Raw genomic sequence first — 25,465 nt, 5'->3', positions numbered from 1 at the left:
TTATTTTCCTCATATTATCTTTCTCACTCTTTACATATATTTTCCTATCTTTCTTTCTTACTTTTATTGTTCACTTTATTTTTCTTTTTTCTATTTAATTATCTATTTATCTATTTATCTTTTTCTTTTCTTTTGTCCAACTGTCCTCTTATATTTTTGTTTCTTAGTTTCTTCAAACATTTTGCAATTATTCATCATCTTTTTTGTCAATAATTTCTTCCTTCTCGGATATTTATTTAATTATATGATTTTAATGAAAAAATTTATCTTCCTATCGTAAATATCTATTAAATGTGATTTATATTACTAGACTCGACCTATTAATCATCATCACGATTGGTGAAACAAAAAGCTATAATGTTCTTTTGAGAAGACGGCAATATTCTTAGTAAAATACTGCTGCATAGTAATTTAAGGTTCAGAGAATTTCGTTACGCAAGTAAAATTCAACAATAAGAGTTTGGTTAGTTTCATGTTTAGAGACGTTACGCGAATGAAATAAGTGACTATTAAAATATATATTTAGATGATTTTAATTATTCGTCCGTATTATTATATTTTTTTTTTTTATGAATAATCGAACACGTCTGCGTACATTTGGTTTCTAATGTTTTTATTTAATTTATAAAATCTTTCGTTCGACAATTTATTATGTATTTATTAATAAAATAAAACATTATACACACACAAAAAGAATAAAAATTAAGAATATCCAACGAATATAAAATAATGATGATGATGATGATGATTATTATTATTATTATTATTATTATTATTATTATCATAAAAATAAAAATAAAAATCATTCAGTAAAGATGTAATACTAACATAAAGACCTAGAATCACGTTTCTAAGCTTATTAATCGTAATGGGATTTCTACTAATCTCATATTTCAAAAAGATGAGATTATTTATCCGCACGACAAATCTAATCGATGGATCTTTCGATTTAATGTAAGATCAACCTGTCACTATATTTTTATTTCTTTAAACCAATAACCGTTTCTCTTGAGAACCGTTATCGGCAGGTTCTAACGAACCATTGAGATATCGAGTTACATATACACATACACCGATACAACCCACCATCTTGGAACCTTCCTTCAGTATTATTATATCTATTTAACTTCGTTCAACCATACTGAGTTATGGTTTTAATAATACAAACGTTCGTACTTCATATAGCCTACAGGTTATTATTATTTTTAGTTCTCCTTTGATTTTATTTATTTTTTATTAATATATATGTACCTATACATATATATATATATATGTGTGTGTGTGTGCGTGTGCGCGTGTGTGCGTATCTTTTTCATTGGTCGTTTAAAGTTAAGTCCGTTTTGCTCCACTTCCTCCATTCTTCGGCCTACATCGTGACTTCGAATAGAATTAATTGTTTATTATTCGCTCGAGCAACATTAGATTTGTACTAACACGGATGTTCTCGATGGCTATCGAAAATTTGTTTTATTGCTATAGGTAGGTATAAATACTTGAGTACGTTTTCCGGTTGGTAATTCTTGGTCGATTTGTTCTTTGGTGAAACGATTTTCTTGATGAGGTCGTTTTGATAGTCAGGTAGGATGACAGGAATAGTGATCATTTGATTAAAATTAATTTATTCTAGAAATCTAATTAACTACGAGTTTCATTTAAAAGAGAGAGAGAAAGAGAGAGAGAGAGAGAGAGAGAGAGAGAAAATGAATGAAATAACACAAATATCAAATATATATATATATATTTTTCTTCTACTTTTATTATATAAATTTAATATTTTAATATTATCCTTTCCCCTAGGGTTCTGGGGTGAAGAATTAGACCGTAGTAATCTCTGCTTGTCGTAAAAGGCGACTAAAAGGGAAATAACTATGAGAGATAACACCCCCTTTATAGTATTTATTTATTAATAATATTATTATTATTATTATTATTAATTACTCTAATAAAATAAAAAATATAATAATAAATAATAAATTAATAAAAGAACAATTTATATACTTAAATAAATAATAATGTTAATCAAATAATTTTTAATCTCTTCCTATAAAAGAAAAAAGAAAAAAAATAAAGTTCACCACAACAATTAAAAAAACCTTTGAAGAATAAAATATTAGCAAGAAAGCTATTCAAAAATAAATAGGAAAATGATCCTGTCGTTATTATGTAAATTTCATATACACAACATACATACATAAATATGAATATATGAAATAGTCGTTACTATTATGGTTGTCTTACGAGTGTCGATGACTTATTGTTTGCTTCATTACTATTGACATCTCATGGAACGTTGACACGTTTTCTTGATCAGTCACGATCGTTCTACAGACAAACACATTTCTAATTCAAGGTATGTCGTGTTTTAAAGAAAGAGAGAGAGAGAGGGAGAGAGAGAGAGAAAAGAATTAGTTGGTCTATACTACAACGCATAATAATAAGTTTACACGTTTGTGAGATAACAGTACCCAGTGTATTCCATGCATTATCATCTTCATCATCATCATCATCATCATAGTCATCTTATGAGACACTCGTAACCTATATGAACAAGATGTTATTTTGCAAATCTTATTTCTAATATTATTATTATTATTGTTATTAGCATTTCATTTGATTAAACGTTAAATGCATTAAATTTATATGAGAGAGAATTATGATTTAATATTAATTAATTTTGTATCAATAATTATGGGATTTGTATATATGTGTATTATATATATATTATGTGTATATGATATTAAAAATCAATTACTTTTAATCACAATGTTTAAAGCTAATTTCTTTAATTTTCTTTTTAATATGATAATACATATTTTTGTAAGAAATTCGGAATAGTAATCACGTCCATAATTATAAATTTACTTTTAAAGTATTAGTGTCTTCTTTCTTTTGTTTTTATTTATAATAAATTTTATGCAAAATTTGATAATAATGTTTTACGTGAAATATTTATGATTTAATTTTTGTCCCGTGTTCTTTGCTCGATTAGATAAAAATAACCATAAATTATACGCTACACAATTAAACATAATTATGTTATTAAGTAAATATACAGACACATGTGTACATATGAGTAAGGTTTTTAGGACGCACGTGTTGTAATTTCTAAAATGAAATTTGTCAGGGCTTGTAAACGAAAGTGGAGCAGTAGTAACGTTGAGTTCTTCAAGGACGATGGGAAGATATTTAATCTCGTGTCCTCTCTTGAGACACTACTAGATTTCTAGAACGAATACTGCATAAGATATAAAAAGGATGTCGAGTATTTAATTTCATCGATTTATCTCAATTTATGATTACTCTTTATCAAACATAAAAATGTACGCGTTTAATTTTAAACGGTTAATGTTAAATAATTTGATTCGATATTTCAAATAGTAAATTGAAATATTTTTCCCAGGATTTTTGCGAAAATAATAGCGATCGTAATAACGTTTCGATAATAACGATACCGATGAAGTGCAAAAAAGGAAAAATGCTCTGCTTCAAAGATTATATTTTAACTCGGTCTATTAATTAAAGCGAGTTGTTCGTATATGGAAAATCTAAGAACGATCATTGAATTAATTTCTGTGTCTCATTTCCATCACCTTATCGATTTTCACTAATATAATATTTCGATAAAGAATTTCTATTAAGATAAATTTATTTCGTACAATATCATATTATACATACACAATCCCTAATAAAAATAATTAAGAATAAAAATTTATTAATACCCATAATTATTTTTCAATTGTAAATGATTATTAAAAACAAAGAGAATAATAACACATAAAAACTTTCGAGATGGTCTAATATAAATAAAATCATTATCTACATAATTACGAAATATACGTTCTATTTAACAATGCGTGTACGAATTAATTCGACAATTGCATAATCTAATCGTACCAGAATAATTAACGAAAAATTTTCGAAATAATCAAGAAGGGAAAAAGAAAGAGAAGTAAAAGTATCGCGGAAGTAAAATCGATAAGGCGAGAATATCATTACTACGATATAATGATAGAGAAGGAAAGATTCCTTGCACAACCTGCAACAGAAACAGAAACAGCAGCAGCAGCAGCAGCAGCAGTATGATTGTGAATTACGACACACGACAATGCTAGTTAGCGTGCCAATTTCACTCTCGTCGAATGAATAAGAAAGAGAAAGAAATAGAGATAGATAGATAGATAGATAGATAGATAAATGGAAAGATAGATCACAATTGCGCCATTTCGTCGCGCCGGACGAGAGATTCGGACGGGCCTAGAAAGCGTCTATAAAATGCTAATTTTCTCTAGCTTATGTTAGCATTGCCTATGTTAGCTAGCTATCGTGCTCGGCCAACCAACGCCATAGAGAAAAAAGAAATTTGCGAAAGAAAAAAATGTACCACGGTGAACGTGTCGAGAGACGTAAAGGAAGGAACAAAATTACGCTGTCGTTATATTACGTTTCTTTTGATCTTTGAGTAAGAAAGAGAAAGAGAATGTGTGTCTCGGTTGGAAACATAATTAAATAATAAAAAGAAAAAGAAAAAAAAAGATAAGAAATATTGAGATTATCTCAAATCTTTGGCTGTCATAATTTGTTTCATAATATGAATATATATAAATTATAATTAATAGTACATCAATAATTTATACATTTCAATTTCAATAAATTTCAATAAATTTCATATATAGGTATACATACTAATTCAATTAAAACTTAATTTACCAATTACTGTGTTATTATTTAGTTTTATAGTAACTTTCATTATTACAATATAAACACAAATATTAAATATATATCTATGTATCATATATTAAAGATCAAGGTAACTCTAAATTGTCTTGTTAAATTATAAGAACACTTTCAAAATATTTGAAATATTTGAATTAAAATATAAATACGTATATTGAAATTATTTGTTTATATATTATACTATAAGAAGATAGATGAAGGAATATAATGTGTTATTAAATGAAGAAATGTTTTAATTTGCTTAGACGTTCGACAGCACGAGGAGGAAAGGTTACGAGGATCGCAAAAGGGCGCGGATTAGTGCTCCAAAGAAGAAAGGTCTTCGACCGTTACTACCGAAATGACAGAAATGTTTTAATTTGCTTAGACGTTCGACAGCACGAGGATGAAAGGTTACGAGGATCGCAAAAGGGCGCGGATTAGTGCTCCAAAGAAAGAAAGGTCTTCGACCGTTACTACCGGAAATGACCATGACGAGCGTGGCTGTCGCCCCGGGTAGCCTCGTAACACCACCAGCTATGTTAACACCGAAGATGTATCATCTACAGCAACCTTTGAATCCACCAGCACCTTCCCCGACTTCTGGGAAAGTGAGTCAGAAAAAGAGAGAATATTTATTTTGATTTATTCTACCTAAATAATTAAAAATGCATAATGTGTGTGTGTTTGTGTTTGAAAAATATTTTTTTCGCCCTAAGAAATGAAATTTAATTGAAAAGGGAAAGTCTTAATTACTTTCGGCAGATTTAATCAGTAGAAAATGAAATCTTGGAGATTAGGATGATTCGATGCATTATGATTTGTCGGAAAAAAGCCCCCAAAAAAAAAAATTGATTTAAAATTTAAGAAAATATTATAACGTTAAATACTATATACCAATATGAATGTATTTCTAAATAATAGAATTTTGTCTGCAAAAGTACGCACATATACAAATAAATCTATGTAAAATTTCATTGTAAAAATAAGAAACAGTAACATTTTCTATTTAAAAATAATAGACAAAATTAAGAACTAAAAAATAGAATCTTAAGAGACTAATTATCTACATCGAACGTGTCGTTTAAGAGACATGACTAAAGTTGTTCAGAAAGTAGGAAAATATGGTAGTTGAGAACGATTAAGGTCGCAGACTAATGTCCATTCTTTCTCGTCAAGTGACATAAGGGTTATGCTTAACGAACACTGACAAATGTTTTCAAACTCTTGCATACTTTCATATTTACCCCCATCTTTTTCTTCTTCTTTTTCTTCTTCTTCTCATCATCGTCATCGTTGTCTATTATGTCGTAGTTGTGTCGTAGTTGTGTCGTAGTTGTCGTCAATGTCGACAATGCTTTGGACTGGTTTAGCCGTAAAACCAGGGGCCGGTTATGACATCGAATACTGGAGTAACGTGACTATATTCAACACACTGCTGTTGCTTCGCATTTACGAGGTCGACTTTTAAGAGAACTTGCTGTTTTGCCTTTGCCAAGCTTACTTTAAATCCCCGTCAGCTCTCTTCGATCTTGATCTTGAATAAAAGTTTTTTTCATTATTATTATATTTTTAAACTATATCTCTCTGCGATTGTGCATAGTGTTTATTTTTTTCTTTTAATTTTTCTTTTCTTTTCTACGTGATTGGTGTGCAATTTAATTACGGCGGTGACATTTTTCTTCTTTTTTCTTTTGTCAAAAATTTGTGAGATATCGTAATAGTGATTTAGTTTCATCGATCGTGTTCATCGTGTTCATCGTGTTTTCATCGTTTTAACGTACGTAGTAGATATCTAGTTCTTCTTTGAAGTCTGTTAAATCAGAAATGGAAACGATACCCCCCATTGCGAAATTTAATCCCAAGAGACTGTCTGATTTCATCAGACGCTCAGAACGGATTTAGAACAGTTCGGTAGATAATTTTTCATTCGTTTCTTACTTCTTTTTCTTTTTTTTTTATTGCCAGATAAAATTTCAAACTTAACTTTGACCAAATTTATAGTTCTTTTATTTTAATACTATTTTCGGAATTTGAATCTCGATATTTTTCTGATCTGTTTAGGAATTTAATGTAAAAACTGTGAAATTGGTCTATCTAAGAGATAAATTCATTTTAATAAGAAAAAGAAAGATAGAAATAATATTAGGATGTAAATGTTTTTTCTCAATTGTTAGAAATTTAGAAGTTCTTTAGGTTCGATTGTTCACATATGTTACAAAGTAAATACATACTTGATTTTTAATAACATTACAAATAAAGATCAACATTTGTTCTATTTGATCTTTTAAAAAGTTATTTAATGGGGAAAAAAGATAAAACAAAAATTAGAAAAATACTTGAAGGTTCACTGATCGTATATTCACATACTATATACATATATGTACATATCTAATGTGGTCTATGTTAATAATATTACGTCTATCGCATCGTAAGGTGTACCTTCTTGTCTTAAACTCTTGCTATTGGCTGTTTTACGGATACAACTTGTGGCCTATTACGTGAGAAGTTTTCTAACGAACAAGATTCAAAGAGTACTTTACCAATGCTTATTTCAAATAGGTATATATGTATCCATCCACGTGCCGTTCGAAGATTGTGTGTAATAGGAAAACTTATGCAAAGTTAAATTTTATTTTTCTAAAGAATTCTATTTTCGTTTCTGAATTCTATTTCGAAAGATTTAACATTCTGAAAAAGTCCTTCACGGTCCGTAGTCTTAAATATTTTAAATGCGTATCTTTTTACGTAGTTTTTTTTTTTAATTATCATAAAAATTACTTTTGGTTTATATCGAAACGGTATATAATTAAATGTAATCATTAATATGGTTATTTTGGGCGATTGTTATCGAAATTTTTCGAGATTTTTTCTAATTAAATAATATTGTATATTTAGTATGTTTTTTTATTGCAAATTTGAGACAATGTTTTAATATATTAATTTTATTACATCGGTTTCACTCTATAATACACTAAATAAATATAATATACTGATATATAAAAAAGATTAAATAATAAATAGTTAACTTTTAATTTACAAAATATAAAAAAAAGAAATCAATGTGGGAAAAACGAATTGTAAAAGAATTGATAAAGAAAGCCAGATACGTTATACCTCTCGGAAATATTCGAACTCCTCCACTTTTTATCGAATTATCGATCGTGAGTTTACAAAACTTTCTCTTTCTTACTCTCTGCAACTTTTCATGATTCTTATATTTTTTTATTTTTCTTTAAACACTCCTCCAAGAAAAACCGTCGCATTCCATACCCCCCACCCCTTTCCCTCTCTCTTTTTCTCTCCCCTTACCTCTCTCTCTCTCTCTCTCTTTTTCTTTCTTACTTTATTGCTTTCGATGCACTTTCATTTGCATCGAAATGAAAATTTAAAGTTGGTATGTATGAACGATTAGGAAGTATTACGAGCGCAGAATATTACGTGGCTTGATTGTAAGCCACTCGTAACATCATCGATCAACAATCCTCGTTACGAGAATAATTATTTATGCGAAATGAAAGATGGAGTTAACGTAATCGAGCGAGAACAATTTCACGTTTATGAGATTATTATACGCCTGTTACTGGCTTAGGTATAGTCCTCTTTTTTCGAGCTTTCGGTTTATGGGAAACATTAGACTACTTTAGCCATCGTTTAGATCATCTAAATTGTTTTAAACGTTTCAAGTCAACAAAGAAAATGTCTACTCGTTGTGTATTCATCTATGCTAAACATTCTTTTTTTGTTATAATATTTTTTATGAAGATTTTAATACTTTTTATATTTTTGGTATTTTTAGATAGAAAAATATTCGTACAGGCGTTATTAGATTTGTCAAAATTTGTAATTCTGTAATAATATAATTATTTGTGTGTGTGTGCAAATTAATTTATATAAGAATTAAATATTTCAAATTATTTCTACATAGAAAAAAGAAATATTTAATAATTATTATATAATTAATTAGATAACTTGTTTATATTAGTATTATCCCATATTAATAAAAATTAAATGTACAAAAATTTGTTTTCTTAAATAAAATAAATAAATTTGATGGATATAAAGAATAAAATAATAAAAATAAAGTGAAAATAGAGGATCGAATGTTTCGAAGCATAACAGTTACGAGATAAAGATCGTTGAATGAATATAATTTTGTAATAAATTCAACGACATCGAACGAAAATAAACGAAAAGGAACGAAATGGTCGATCTCGTTGTGTAATTCCGGGGACGCAATCTTCGTGCTTATGGAAGAGACACGAGTGTGCATAGAAACGAGGATTATGATGGATGATGCATCGGCTGCAGCCGATGCACCGGTGCGACTGCCGTGACCTCTGGATGTATACTTTACATAAATGTATTAATGTATGTGCATTACACACACATATATATATATATCATACATAAATATATATGTGTGTGTGGTTGTGTGAATAACGTCAGTTCTAGATAGAAGATCGTACGCGATGATGAACACGACCATAAGACATAACACGAATACTTATCGACTGTCAGTAATTTTACACAACAAAAACACATTTCCGTTTTTTCCTAACACGTGTATTTCTATAGTTTTACTCATTTGTGTTTTTATTCTTTTTTATTTTTTTTTTTTTTGTTTGATAAGCATCGTTTTCTTGAGTTTTTTATTAGCCAATTTGAAAATTAATTGTTTAATTACTTATCTTATGGACTTATTACATGGGAAATAGTTTTGCAAGAAAGTATCAAGAGATCGGAAGTTGCTGTCGGAAACCTTATTTCATCAAATCCTCGCGTTTTCCATTTTCTTTGCAATTGTTTTTTCTTTTCTTTGTTATTACGTAATTAAATATTATAATTTACAGATTGGATTGAAGATATTGATTAGATATATTTTTATTTAAGATTAATAAAACGATATATCTGGTTTTTATGTCTAATGGTGTCGATTAAGATTGATTCAAAATGGTCAATAACTTACAAGTTTAGAAATATTCAAAATTTCCTTTCTAAACAAATAAATCTTACTTATTGTTAGTATATATAGATATATGCGAAGTGAATTATCAAGTGAACACAAATTTACTATATCACTTTAATAATCAATTAATTCCTATAAATTTGTTCTAATATAGTAAAAATATTTCTTAGACTTGTATAACAAACAAAAATTAGTCCAAAATATTTGCAACAAAATATTTGATTTCTAAACACGACTTAGAAATTGTTGGCCCACCCTGTATATATATATATATACCTCTTGATTCTGCAAGCAGCATCAATTCCATGCTAACGGACGGAATGAAAATGGTTTTAACCGCGGTTATATGACTGACATTATGCGTTATTGCGTTTCGCACAATTAACGTGGCCGTGCCGAGATATTCGAGAGAAAGAGAGAGAGAGAGAGAGAGTGAGAGAGATAGAGAGTAATATCTTCTGAAGAACAAAAAGAAGAACTTAAAAAAAGAATAATAAAAAGTAAAAATTATATAATAATATAATAAAATAATAATAATAATAATAAGAAGAAGAAGAAGAAGAAAGAAAGAAAGAAAGAAAGAAAGAAAGAAAGAAAGAAAGAAAAAGTAGAAATGAGCATGATTCGAACGCGAAAACATTCATTCTTAGTTAGACGAGATGGCGTCTCTTCGTTTCGAACGCCATTGAAGGACGTTGACACTCGTACTCTTTCCTTTTATCTTCTTTCTTCTTCTTCTTGTCCATTATTCTTCTTTTCTTTTCTTCCTCGTCGAAGTAATAAAGATAAAACGATCATCCTATTCGCGTTTATTCGAATTTACTTCCGTTCGAATTCGTCTTTTTCGATCACTAAAACCGGAAGAGACATTTACGCGTACGGCATTTCGATAAATTTTCATGCGAATAAAAACACTTCGGATATTTGAAAAAAATGATCTTCCATTTGTTACTTTCCTCATAATTACGATTTATTTGATCTAACTATTTATTTATTTTTTTTGTTCTCTTATTAAAATCTATTCACTTGTATACACACACGTAAACGCTTGAACAATTAATCAATGTAATTGTATTTACATTGTGATCGAATTAATTTTTTTTTTTAAATTGTTATTAATAATGAATATTAAAAGAAGGTAGAAAAGATGTTACGCGTCCTCTCGCATCGAGAGGTTAATTTTGAACTCATGGAATTTCGAAAAGAAGGGATATAGAGGGGATGATTGAGTAAAAAGGAAAATGAAAGATATCGAGAGAAACATGAGCGGGATAAGTAACATAACTATTAATTAAGAGGAGCTAGGGAGTCCACTTTCACCTGATGACCAAGGCCTGAATCGAGATGACCTCGCAAGATGATGTTCTCTCTCTCTCTTTCTTCCTTATTCTCCTTCTATTTATATATCTATTTATTTCTACTTATATATATATATTTCTCTCTCTTTTTCTTTTCATATATCTATTTATATTTTTCTATTTATCTCTTTCTATTTATATCCTTTCTTTCTCTCTCTCTCTCTCTCTCTGTCTTTCCTTTTTCGCAAGAAACCATCGTCCTTTTTCCCGGACGTCGCGTTTCGTTGCCTCTCTCGCTCATCTTAAGATAGTTTATGCATGTATATATTATAAGTACGAGATGCACAGGAGAAAATGTTGCGAATGGATTCACGCGATTTAACACAAGCGATCTTTTCGCATTAATTAAGATGCCGTAATATTGCCAAGTTTTTATTGGTTTTGCTCTTGAGTCGGTACTTCCTTTTGATTTAATTATTGTTTGTAATAATATATTTTATCTTCTTTATTTCTTTCCTTTTTCTATCTTCAATCCTAATTTATTTTATCATTTTATTGAATATTATTGTGATTTTTATTAATTTATTAGTTTATTTTTTTTTTTTGGGGAGGGGGGGGGCGGAATTTTATGTTAGTTCTAATAAAATTTCATATTTATTAGTTTTCTTTTTTATAAATATATTTTTTATCAATAAATATTATTGAAAAGTTTGTTAAATTTATTATTGTTGAAAATATTATATATGGTGAAGTATTTGTAAATTATTTTTTATTTATTTATAAAAGAGAGAAAGAGAGAGAGAGAGAGAGAGAGAGAGAGAAAGATTGAAAAATATTTCACGGTTATATATCATTTGTAATAGAAAATAATTTTTTTTCAAAGTCTCAACTAGATCTACTCAATTTTTTTTTTTCAAGTTTTTAATATGAGGAAGAGGCGTGTTCTTCACACTTCCGCTTTCGTGCGTACACCTTGCAAACTCGTTTTATTTATTTCTCAAGCTGCTTGGCAAGCTTTTCAACGATAGTTACGCTTATCATTTTTCTGAAATATCATCGTGATTATGTGAGACGTTAGCTTCGATCGTTCGTTATCTGGAAGAAATTTGTCTTTTTTTGTCTTCTCCTTTTTTTTTTTTTTTTTTTATTATACAACCATTTACGAGATTGTAACGTACTCGTGCTCGTTCACGCGTTTCTAAATAAAAAAAAAAAAGAAAAAATAAAGAACACAAAATACGTTCAGCTTCAATTATTTTTAATAAAATTAAACAGGACAGATAATAAAATATTTTAAAAATATGTTTTATTAATTCGGACAACTAAATAATTTTAAATAATAATAACAACATCGAAACTATTAATAACATTTATTTGAAATTTTATTTGATAAAATTAATTTTTATGCACTAACCGATAAAACATCGACGAAGTCAACGATTTTATAAGATTTTAAATAGAACAACCATAGATTTCGTTCCACCTTAATCTATTTTTGATAGCCACGCCCGATATCATGAATTTTGCACCTGCAATTGCAACGAGCCGTAACAAGACGTCTAACGAAACCTAATGCACCCGTACACATGCACACGTATATACTAGCGTAATATATTATAGAGATAAATATATGTACATATAAGTGTGCATATATAAATAATATATATGTGTTAGTATTTACTTACTCGATACGTTAATGCACGCGCTGGTTTACTTTCTTATTTTCGAACCAAGCATGGTTCTTACGTGAGCTTGTGGGACAAGATTTTTACGAAAGTCCACGATCGTACGAGAAAGTAAAGTGTACCTCTTGCTTACAGTTCTGCCCCCAAGCCAACAACCTGCCCCATTTTCCGACCTTACATGCTCTTTATGTGTTTTATTATAGCATTGCAACTGTTAAAATGTTTATCAATCGAGTAGAACTATTTTATAACGAGTTTTAAAATTTTTATATATCATATATTTTATTGTCATGTACATATAAGTTATAAGTAGTCTAATGAAAAACATTAAAAAAATATTTTTTCTAAATAAATAATAAATTATATTGACGCTATATAAATTTATGTCATATATCATATATTATCATATATTATCATATATTTTATAAAATAGAAAAATAAACGTACTATTAATATATATCATTATATTGTATATTGCTGGTGATTTTTTATATAAAAAATTTCGTTGAAGAAAGCAGTTTTAATGATTCGACGGGATCGAAGATGTGTTTTCTTATTTGAGTGAAAATTGTTGAAACGACAGGTGTTAGCTGCATATGGGCAGAGAAGAGAAGTACGTATTACCTGTGCAGGTGTGGTCATGAAAAATATTCCACTTCGTTTCCCTTCCCGTAATCGTAGAAATAACTTCGTCGAGCACCTTCATCGAATTTTATATTCCGTGCTTGGAATAAACGATATCGTCGTTCTCGTCGTTGTCGTTGTCGTTCGGTAGCAACGACGCTTTTCAAATGATTTCGAAATGATCTCATACCATTCCTATACGTACTTTTACCTGTCATTATATTCTCTTATCGTTTTCTTTTTCTTATTCCTTTTTCTTCCATTCCAATAAAACGAGTAAAAGAAATAAAAAGAGATTATGTGTTCGCGCAAATCCTTTGGAAATTAATTATCTTTTATACAATTTCTTTTAAAGGATTAATTATTAAATTACAATACGAATTATGTATCTATTCAAATCTATTCTAAAACAAAACAAAATTAAATCTTTTATATATAATCAATTTTTCAGGAGATATATACAATTGTAAAATCCAATTATTAATTAAATTAATTTGATTATTTTTGAATGTTAATTCAACAAAGTAAATGAGTTAAAAATAGTTATAGAAAAAACCGATAACCATTAAGAAATTTGATTAAATCGAAATTTTTATGTTTATCGATTTCTGTGAGGAACCTACTTTACCGACGTCGATAAAAACCGCGGGAAAAGATCAGAGATCAAAAATGAGACTCAACGATTCGTTGAACTCAAATGCTTAAATTAGAATATTCAAATGAATAAGTAGTGTCAACTGAACACTTTAAGATCACCATTGAAACGGAACTAAACAATCAGTAGAATAGATTACAAGTAACGGTACATACACTGAGATTACACTTTTCCTGATGTTGCTGCTACTGCTGCTGTTCCTACAAAGCTAGAGAACTGTTATTTCGTCACGAGCAATTTCTCATGATCTTTCCTTTCTTTTTCTTTCACTTTTTTGTCTATTTTCTTGACTTATATCTCACAAATTCGTCCGCTTTGAATTCGTTTGCTAATACTATAGCCCGAAAGCATTCAAGAGAACACACAAGACACGTTGGATTGGAGTATATTACACGGAACTAATTATACCATTTACTTACATCCTCTTCATCTTATCCAATACGTATATATATCCTCACATATATACAAGAATATTTACTCCTTCTTTTTTTCTCTCTCACACATTAATAATGCATCCTCTTCATCCTGTCCACCATACATTTACATTGTATCACATATTTTTACACAATCACACTAGAATATACAATCTTTGTCTCTCTCTCCTACTGACAGTGTTTCTTCTTAATCCTATCCACCATACATGCATATGGTATATTTCTGTACATATAAATATACATATATATATTCTCTATCTTTTTCTTTCCATTAGTAGTGCATCCTCTTTATTTTACCTTCTATATCTGTATAATGTATATCCTTAAAAAGAAAAATATGTATATCCTCTTTCTCTCTCGCTAATAGTTTTTCCTCTTTATCCTATACCCCATACATATATATTGTTACACATAAAAATATATACTCTCTATTTTTTTCTTTCCATTAGTAGTGCACCCTTTTCTTCCTATCTACCATACATGTACATTGTATATCCTAACATACACACACTAAAATATATACTCATCACTTCTCTCTTACTGATAGTTTCCTTCTTCATTCTAATCACCATACATATACATTAAATATTCTCACCCATATACAAGAAAACATATACCCTTTCTCCTTTTCTACCTCTGATATCAAAATACTGTAATTCCATTAAAAGCTAGAAGACCCGTAGACCCGATCAAGCAAAATAGTCGATTAAACTCGTCAATCCCCCTCGAAGAGGAAGTTTCGTAATCATTTACATTCTCGGAAAAATAATGTATATCGAGGCAAATGTGTGATAAAGGCAACGTAATTTAATTACATTCGGAATGCAACTACCACACACATATATATATACACATATATATATATATATACACACATAGAATATAAGCGACACTTATCACGATAACTCTACATGTATATATAATACACACACACACACGCACAGAAACGTTAGATGTATCCGTTCCGTTGCATTAGATCTCATTTCTTACTTTACTTTAATCTGCTTCTTTTTTTGTTTTGTGTTTTGTTTCTTTTTCTTTTTTTTTTTTTAAATTTTTTTTTTCTCATTCTTGGAGAGTTTTCTTATCGATCTACGCCCTCTCTCCTGTAAAGAGACATAGATCGGCATCGGCGACTGTCAGTCGCGGTTTTCTATCTATCGTCGATCCTTTCTCGAGAAAAGAACTTCTCTCTTGAGCGTGCACCGGACCGTACCGGTCAGACCGGACGACCACTTACTTACTTACTTACGTATATACTTATATATACTTATACTATATTTATACTCTCTCTCTCTTTCTCTCTCGAAGAAGACGACGACGACAACGAGCCACGTACTCGTCGCAAACCCAACGATCCTTCTCTTGGGTTTTATTTCTACCGTCCTTTATTCATCCACTTCTTCTTCTTCTTCTTCTTCTCCTTTCTTCGATTCGATCAGAGATGCTCTCCGGAACTTACATTTTTTTACAAATATCTTTACTATCTCTATCTATTTATCTATTTATTTATCTTCATCTATTTCTCGTTCTTTGTTTGTTTGTTTGTTTGTTTCTTTCTTTCCTTTAGATCTCGTATTGGCTTTTACGTTAATAATGAAATTTCTTACCTTTCTTGTTCGCTTTCTTTCTTAGGGAAAAACTTTTCAACCACTCTCTCAATATCTATTTCTATCTTTTACCTTTCTATCTATGTATCTATCTCTTTATGTTTAAATCGTTTTTATTTATCTACATATTCATTATTTTTGGCTCGTTTTTTTTTCCTTAATCTGTTAGTTAAGTTCTTACTCGTTCGGTAATAGGATGGAATTTGATATCAAATTAATGCGTTTTTATTCAACATTTTCTTTTTTCTTTTTTTTATTATTATTGCAGGAAAATCATAAAACGTTTTACTTTCTAATTAACTTTCATAATTTTTCTCTTTATCGATTTTTTCTCAAATATTATTTTTATTATTTGAATAAAAGTACAATATATTCCTAATAAAAATAAATTATTGTTACATAAAAGTAAATATTTCTTCGTGAAGATTTTGTTTTGGTTTAAACATTTTTCGTGTCTTCGTTCATTTATGACTTTTTTTTTTTTTAAATTTTCTAAATTTTTCTATTCCTCTTTTGTCTCGTAGATCAGAACGACGATTCTCGGTAACTCCATAAAATCAACTGCGATTTCTCCGATAGGAAGCGAATTTATAAATTACAATTTCAGTTGTGCGTCCGTTCACTTTCCCTGAAACATTCGTTTCTTTCTTACTCCTCTTTCTCTTCCTTATCTTATATTTTCTTCCTCTTCGATGGTTACGAAGAGGTTCTCTCTTCTTATTATTCTTGGTATTTTCAACTCGCGTACTCTCAATAACGTCCTTTTCTCATTCTCTTCCCTTTCTTGGAAGAACATAAATGTGTGTTCGTAGTAGTGATGGTGGTGGTAATCTTTGACGAGCGACGATTTGCGGAAGAGACTTGACGATCGGCTTCTTCGAGATAAGAAAAAGAAAGGAAAAAAAAAAGAGGAAGAGATAAGGAAAGAGAGAGAGAGAGAGAGACAGACAGATAGATCGATAGAAAATAAAAAAAAAAAGAAAGGAAAAAGAAAACCACTGAAATCTCCCCTTTCGTGCCGTTAAAGGGAAATCCAGACGATCGATCAATCGATCGATTGATCAAACGATCGATCGATCGATCGTTCGTCCCTACGATCAATGCAAGAATTGAGTGAGACGAGAATCTTAGCTTTGCTTTCTCGTACCTTCCAATATATTGATTTCTACGGGCTGACGAGTTGTTGTTAGCTTTTCTTGTAATTCAAACTAGGAAAGAATAATAATAATAATAATAATAAGAAAAAATAAGAAAAAATGAACAATACATCGTCTCTTATTTTCTCTTATTCTGTGTCACTGTTTTGATTATAAGAAAGACATAGGAAGATATTTTTCCTTGCATCTAGCAAATGATCCTTCTACCGGGTTCAAGGTCAGGACCAAGAAACGAGAGGCTCCTAGGTATGCTTGGTATAATGATCGATTAGTCCTTCCGCTATCAATTTTTTCTTCAATCTTGAAACTTCTTTGTAGGAGAATGAGTATCGTTGAGGTCGGGATCAGGATATTAATTATTACTATGATTAAACTATAGAGAAATTTTCATCTAAGTTATCATTATGATGATAATGAAGATAATTCATTTGTCATAATTATTTGTAAAACATTTGTTAGAAATTTTCTAATTTATTATTTTATTCTAATTTTTTGTTTTTTTCTTACCATTGAGATATGTTTGTTTAAAATACTATTAGTTTATTATTATTAATATTATTATTAATTGTACATATATATTAATTTAAATAAATTCAGTATTTTAAGTGTAAGCTTAGCAAGTATTAATTTTCTAAACAAAAATAATTCATTTTTATATTTCTCTCGGGGAAGGAGAAAATATTTTGAAACAAAAATTGGTTTATTTCTAGAACTACGATACTTTAAGTAAGAGCAAGAAATCGTGGAGCGTGAGATTGGGTCTCTCTCGTCAAAATCAAAATCCAGATGACCCTGGTAAGGGTTGGGGTACGATAAGCAACGGTAGCGCACTGTCCCGTCAAATGATCTACGGCGACCCATGGCTTTATGGGACGGTTCGATCGTCGAGGCCTGGTCACGATCCTCGAGCCTTTCTGACACCGGCACCCCCACCACCACCGGGAGCACCGCTTCTCGTGGTATGTTCCTGCCCGGAGTTCCTTTGCGGAACGACCAGGAAACTCGGAAGCAATTGCCGCAAGTGCGGTGGTCACCGATTGGCTGGTGTACCTTTAGGAGGAACTTGCCGATTACCAGCACCATCATCGAGGTCCAGGCCCAGTCTTGCAGGTAACATTAAAACCGAAACTTTATTTTTATTATCCATTAACAGAAAGAAACAAACCTACCTTTCACGGTTAAGCAAATCGAGAGAGAAAGTTAGTTAATCAAGTTTCTTACATAAAAATCTTGATTTTTTGTTATGGTCACGTAGGCGTAATGAGAGAACGAGTTTCATGTTGTGTTAGATTTGATATCAATCCACCTTATTACGAAATCTTATAAATAATCAGAGATGTTTGGAACATAGGATATCATACGATACGATACGGTACGATACAAATACGATACAATGATGATGTACTATTAGGTGTACTGAGACCAGCAATGGACGACCCATACGATCAGATGCGAAGGAACAGACTAGTGGAACCAAGATCCCGAGCACGGAGTACCTCGCCACACAGACCATCGTCTCAACGAGATTCCCGAAGCCAGAGTGTACTGGTGGGGAGGAACACGAAGGAACGAAAGGGTTCGATCGAGGGTACTACTTCGAGATCCGAGTGGTTCGACAAGGAAGGTACGGTACATCCTCATCAATCACATCCTCATCAACCACTTCATCATCATCTGCATCACCATCATCATCAACATCAACAACAACAACAACAACAACAGCAGCAACAACAACACGAGGAGCCAGGAAGTCGCAAGTCACGACAGAACTTCGTTGGTGCATCGAACGACCACCATTGGTTAGAGGAGAATCAAACGGAGAATGTTGTTTTGAGGAATGGAGGAATCGTCGAACGGCCCAATCAAAGATCGATTCCCCGTACTTCGAAAAGATCGAACACGATCCAAAGAAACAAGGATAATCAGGATTGTCCAGTATCAACGAAGATCTCATCGTCGTCGACGGTGGTAGAAACGTCATTGGCAAGAACAAAAACTTCTAACTCGAATAACAACGGTCAAGAAAATATCGGAGATTCGAGGAGAAGTATTCTAGAGTGCGACGTCAATCCTTATCTGTTGTTGAAGAAACAAAAATACGAGGACGATTTGAGCGACGATTTGTCGGACAATGCCTTGGAACAGGACGCGGATTCGAGAACACCTTCGAATCTGTTTGACCCGTCCAAAGTAAAATCGATCGAAAGAATACCAAACAGGGGGGCAGCGGTAGCAGCTATTGGTGGTCAAAGAATTCGTGTATTCAACGAGCCGAGGGAAATCTCTGACGACGAAGAGAATACACCGGTCACGAGGATACCAATACCCAAGGTCTCGCCTAAAAGACCACCGAGAAAATTGAAGGAAGCCAAGCAGACCCTGAAAAGTATTTTGAAGAGAGGTCGAGTACTCGAGAGTAAGAGGAAGAATGTATTGTTCAAGGTCGATAACGTAATATTCGCACCGGAAAAACCATCCGAGGCCACTAGACTTTCTTGGAGTAGAATCGGTAGGTTTGCTAACTGTACGAAGGACGCGCGTAAAGAGGAATCCGAGGAGGATTACGAGGAAGAGGAGAGGCCAATGATTGTGGTAGAGGAAGAGGAAGAAGAAGAGGAACCGATTGTACCGAGAGAACAACAAGAAAAACATAAATTCATCACCATTCCTAACATCAGTGATCCCAAAGCTGATAGAAGTAAAAACAAAGATACAAAAATAGTGCCTCAAGTGAAAAACGTTCTTACATACTCCAATTCATCAAAGATCGATACTCTCGTTAGTTCTAAACCGATCGATAACGTTGAGATGCGTAAGAAGAGTCCAGAGATCAAATCGAACGAAAACGTCATATCTACGAACAAATACGAAAGATCTAAAGAAACTCAGAAATCTCCAAAGAGAGACAACGATCAGATCAAGTTGGAAGATGAAACGGAATTGGAGATCGAAATTGAGGAATTGAACGATAGGCTTCCGTGTATTGCAGTTGATGAGAAGGATCTGATCCTAAGGTCGGAAGGTAAGATTATAACAAAATATTCTACGTAATATGAATTTGTGGGTCAAACATTTTTTCTGGGTGATTTTGAAAATCAATAACCTTTTTTCGGCTAATTAAATGTTTCCAAATTATAAAATTACAACATTAGGAATTTTTGATTTCTTACTCAATACTAATCACTTAATTGTCTTTATTAAACTAATTATTTTATTCAAATATTAATATGATAATCTTAAGAACTTTTGATTCACCTTGTCATTTTGTTTAACTTTTTACTCATACTTGCATTATCATATTCTAATCATGCTGATTAATGCAATATATTAACATCGAGAACTTATAATTACACTTATCGGAAATATCCTTGAACTTTAGCAATAGTTACATATATCTTTCAAGGATAACGAGCGCAAGTTAGTTCCTTGGCCAGTTTCTTTCAGACTCCGTAAGAGTTTCTTATCACGAATCCATAAAGTCAATCGGATGTGTAGTCCTTGTTGTCTTTGCTTTACTCGTTACGAAGTGACTCTTAAGTTCACTCGCTTGTTACGTTCTCGTTCGATCTTATCTAAATATTTCCTTTTTACTTAATCGAATGAACAGAAATTGTACATTTTTATTATATTCTACTGTACACGTGAGTGGAGTCATTGATAAAGATAAACAAGTATTTACTATAAATTTTCATCCTCTAGTTACATGTAGGAAGTGTTCATTACAAGTATTCATACTTAGTAAAATGACATTTTTTGAAACGTTCGATATTTATCAATAAATTACAAAATAGAAAGCCACGAGTTTCCTAAGTGATTCTAAAAATTAATTATTTATTTGTTGAAATCTTCTGAACGAATGTTTGTTCAAATTGTAAAATTAAAATTACAATTTTTGTAACATGGTAAAATTTTAATTACGAGCCTACAAAGTTAAGAAAGTGTATTTGATTTTTAAACATCCGTAGGATAAATAAAAATGTTTAGTTTCTCGATAAGATTATCAAAAAGGAGTGGCCGATGTTTCGCATAAAATTCCATCGGGAGAACCACTGTGTCCTTAATGACAACTTTCAGCGACAAAAGGAGAAAGGTTAGCCGATCCTGCCGACCCTGAGCTTTATCCTCAGGCATACATATTCTATATAGTTGTATCACTCCTAAAAGAGATTCGAGAGATTCGATTTCAGAGTCGTTGAAAGTGGATAAGGTCAGGGCTGGCCAGTGTCGAGCCAACGAATCATCGATCTGGATTACCCATTTTGGTTATTGACGCAAATAAATTTGCTCATGATATCATTTAAACTTATTACCCGATTTTTCTTTTTTTTTTACTATCAAAAAGAAAATCAATAAATAAAATAAATAAATTTGTAGTTTTTCGACAAATATTTTCTAAATAAATATTAACTAAATTAATAAAATAACAATATTAAAATATTAAACATGAAATTTAAAAATGAAACGAAGCAAAATTAATTAATAAATGTTTGATGGTCGGCCATATTGTCTTAGAAAATTCTTTGAAATTCCAGGGGATACATTGTATATTTTTAATATATATATATATAAAAGAAAGAAGTAAATTTTGAGATAGAAAGGTTGAAATTCCACGGCAAACGTATCCGAAAGGAAAGAAAGGATACCGGCCGGCGTGATTCGATTTGCGAAAGTGGACGCGTGGGAAAGATACGAAAGAGATCGGTACAATGTGAACAGCGGTCGTCCACCTTATATGGAAGGACGTGTACATATTTATCGGTGGGCACGTTCATCCTTCGTCCGTATCGTAAATGTCTTCGTGTCACGGGATCCCAGAAGAGTAGGAGGAATAGTTACATACTAATTTCACCACTGTATTCGAGGACCCTACTCGATTCAATTCGATTTTATTCGATTCGATTCGATTCAATTCGCCAAAGAATACCTTTCGATATCTTTTATTTCTTATTTTCCATTTTTATTTATATATTATTTTTATTTGTTTTTTTTTTTTCTTTAATTTTTATTTATTTTAAAATTTTAAAATTTTCTTTTTATCTTTTTCTTTTCCTTTTTCATTTGTTTCCTTCTCTCATATCTTTCTTCTTTTAATCTGTTTATCTTTTATCTCGTTTCATTCTGACAATACTAACACACCGAGCACTTCGACGTAAAGAAACCAAGTGGAAAACATTTCTGTTTGCGGTGACGCGCGTCGTAATAAATTCGGACGAAGGGCGTCATAATGTTTGAAACGAGTTCCGACGATCAACAGACGCTACCCATGTGCCGCCGCCATCTTGGTACCATCGTAAAAACTTAGCGGTATAATCGGACCTCGGCCATATACATTGGCGCACAATAAAATTAGATTTCAAACAAAGACTACTTTCACTTTTGACTTTCAAATAAATTCACTATAAAAAATAAACAATAATTGAAGTATGAACGGTACACTTTTTATAATTTTCATTTTATACAAAAAATAAACATCAAATTTTTCTCCTTTCAATTTTTTTTTTTTTCATTTTATTCAGATCCTAATTTTAAGATTCTATCATTTTCTTGAATAATAATTCACACAAAGAATAAAAAGAAATTTAACGAAATGTTAAAATCACCTTGTTAAAACTCACGCTTTCGCCATTTTGGTTTATCATTCTAATCACGAAAATTGCTATACAAATACTAAAAGTAGACAAATTCGATCTTAATATTACGTCGGTTATGTTTCATATCTCTCTCTTTTTCTTCGAATAGTGTGAATTATGTATTAGTCCAGTAATATCGGTGACATTACCCAAGAATATTCACTCGTGCTCAACACTTGTTTGCTCGTTCAACCACTAATTTATTTCATCTATCCGTTCTCTAACATAAGATCTCGATTATCGTGTTATTATGCAAAGTGTTAGAGAAACTTTATACAATAACTTTTCATTAGTTTAACTCGTTAAAATCTAATAGAAAATTTCTTTTATTAATCCATAAATGGATATCATATTTGTCTACTACATGTACAAATTTACATATATACACACTCATATAAAACAAAAAATCTACGGAAAGGAACGAAATGACGTTTGTCTCTCATCAACGTGTTTTCGGTATTAAAAAAGAAATATTAGATAATCTTCCTAAATAAATAAAATGACCATCACAAGTGAATGTAATAATTCCTTTTGTTTTTCTGTTTTCTTTTTCTATATTTCATATTTTTTAAACAAGAAAATTCTCTTCCTTTTTTTCTATTTTTTTTTTTCTTAGCATTTTTTAAGTAATTATTTACAAAAAAATAATATAAGAAAAGAAGATCTCGTAAAGTTAGGTAATAATTGTACGCGTAATTCGTTTGAAATGAAGTAAAAATCGGCAATTTATCGATCGAGCGATCAATTAACGAGTAAATCAAGCAACCTCGTGGAATCCTCTTTAAAAAGTAGAGCAAATGTTGGAAAAACCGTAGCAATTTTCCAACCAGTGAGATTTCATGCAAGCTAAATACAGCGATGTATTCTCTTTGTCGGTGTACATACTTTCACCGATCACTTACACGCATACGCACGCACACACATACGTTTATACATATATGTATGTATGTTCGAGAGATCGAGAAGAAAAGGGATTGGCTTTAAGATAAGATCAATATTCTGACTCGAACGTATAACCTATATTTTCTCTCTCTCTTTTTCTCTCCCTCTCTCTCTCTCTCTCTTTCTCCCTTTCTTTCTCACTATTTTCTTTTTTTTTTCATCTCATTATCGTGAAGATCGCTTTCCTCTATTTATCTCATATCACGAGTGAATTTAATATATAGAACAATTATCACTGAAATTATATGATAGCATCCTTGACGTGTCCGACATTTGTATTTTTTAATTTAACCCTCTATGGGCCCGTGTAACTTTCAGGTCACATTTCAATTTATTGATATTTTACCAAATAATTATGCCTTTTGTTGTAAAATGTCGCATAAATCTTAATTCTTTAACGTTGTCATGACAACCAGTATCAATATTTATGACCGTTGCTAGCTTCTTCAGTCTGAAATAACAAAGTAAATGCTGTGCAAACTGTCCGGAGTACGTATAAGCGAAACATTTTGATTGAATTGATATTATTTGAAATTCTAATAGTGATTACGAAAGAAAAAAAAGTGCACATAATAGCTCTGGGTACGTATATCAGTAACAACCTATTTGTTTGCATTTCAATTTTCAGTTTGTCATTTTTTTTTATAATAAAGTTTTGTAACTTTGAAGTAACAGTGGGCCATCATGGCAGATTTCGGTACATTTATAATAAGGTTATGCTTTCTTCCGTTATATAGTAAAAATATACAATCAACACATGGGTGGTGTAGATTTATTTGATTCATTGATAGCATTCTATCGAATAAAAATTCGATCAAAGAAATGGTACCACCGCATTATGTTTCATTTGTTAGATTTAGCGGTGGTCAATGCTTGGCTCTTATATAAGCGAGATTGCATATCGCATTCTGTAAGCCCCAGCCGTCAGTATAGTTTATTGACATTCAAAACCGAAATTGCATCTTGTTTATGACAGGAACGCAAAGGAACCCAAAAGAAAAGAGGGCGTCCTGCTTCAAGCGAAGTATATAAACAATTGCAAAATAAAAGAAAAAGGAGATCAAATTCAATACTACCTGTAGAAGACGTGCGAAAGGATGAAGTAGCACATTGGCCAATTTTTTCGGATAACAGAGGACGTTGTAAAAATCCCGGATGTAAAGGAGTTCCAAAAATTAAATGTTCCAAATGCAATGTCCATTTATGTTTAACGCCAAGTGCAAACTGTTTTGTGGCATTCCACGCTTAAGTTTTCATAGACACGGTTTCAAACATTATAGGCCGCTGTGACTTGAAAGTCACATAGTGTAATTACTGCAATAAAATTGTTTGAACCGAAATTTTTTGTTCTCATTTGCATATATAGGTTTATAATTGCTGATTTTTTGTTCCACCAATTTTTTTGGATTTAAAACAAAAATTCGGCCCATAGAGGGTTAAATAAAAAAAAAAATCAAAATTATATAAAAATTAACAAATAAATAATTTTTCTAATAATCATTTTGTCATTCGTATGGGAATCCTTTAGAACTCTGATCAACACCGTGAATCCGTCCGTCCGTCTTTTGTCAAAACTTCTCGGATTTCATTGTGCGGTTTTATTTCCATATAAAAAAAAAGAACAAAAAAACTGCGCATAACCGAAATCTGAGAAATCGTGGGAATTTTGTAGGGTGGATAGTATTTTTTGGTTTTAAATATCACTTCCTTGCAATAGGTCAATGATTTTTTCGAATAATTCGTATTCA

At 31.1% G+C, this 25,465-nt stretch overlaps 1 protein-coding gene across 1 annotated transcript in view; it reads left to right on the top strand.

Annotated features, from left to right (window-relative positions):
• LOC122523052 overlaps positions 1-25,465 on the top strand; it is a 54,498-nt gene that overhangs the window by 23,476 nt on the left and 5,557 nt on the right. Inside the window, exons 2-4 of the mRNA XM_043644574.1 lie at positions 5,102-5,324; positions 17,856-18,255; positions 18,557-20,167. Of these exons, the coding sequence (XP_043500509.1) occupies positions 5,199-5,324; positions 17,856-18,255; positions 18,557-20,167 (2,137 nt within the window). The 5' untranslated portion in view covers positions 5,102-5,198. The remainder of the gene's footprint in view (positions 1-5,101; positions 5,325-17,855; positions 18,256-18,556; positions 20,168-25,465) is intronic.

The sequence above is a fragment of the Polistes fuscatus genome, unplaced genomic scaffold, assembly GCF_010416935.1.
Source record: "Polistes fuscatus isolate 324 unplaced genomic scaffold, CU_Pfus_HIC Scaffold6, whole genome shotgun sequence".
In the NCBI taxonomy this organism is placed as follows: domain Eukaryota; kingdom Metazoa; phylum Arthropoda; class Insecta; order Hymenoptera; family Vespidae; genus Polistes; species Polistes fuscatus.
The sequence above is the reverse complement of the archived record's forward strand: the minus strand, read 5'-3'. Positions and strand labels throughout refer to the sequence as shown.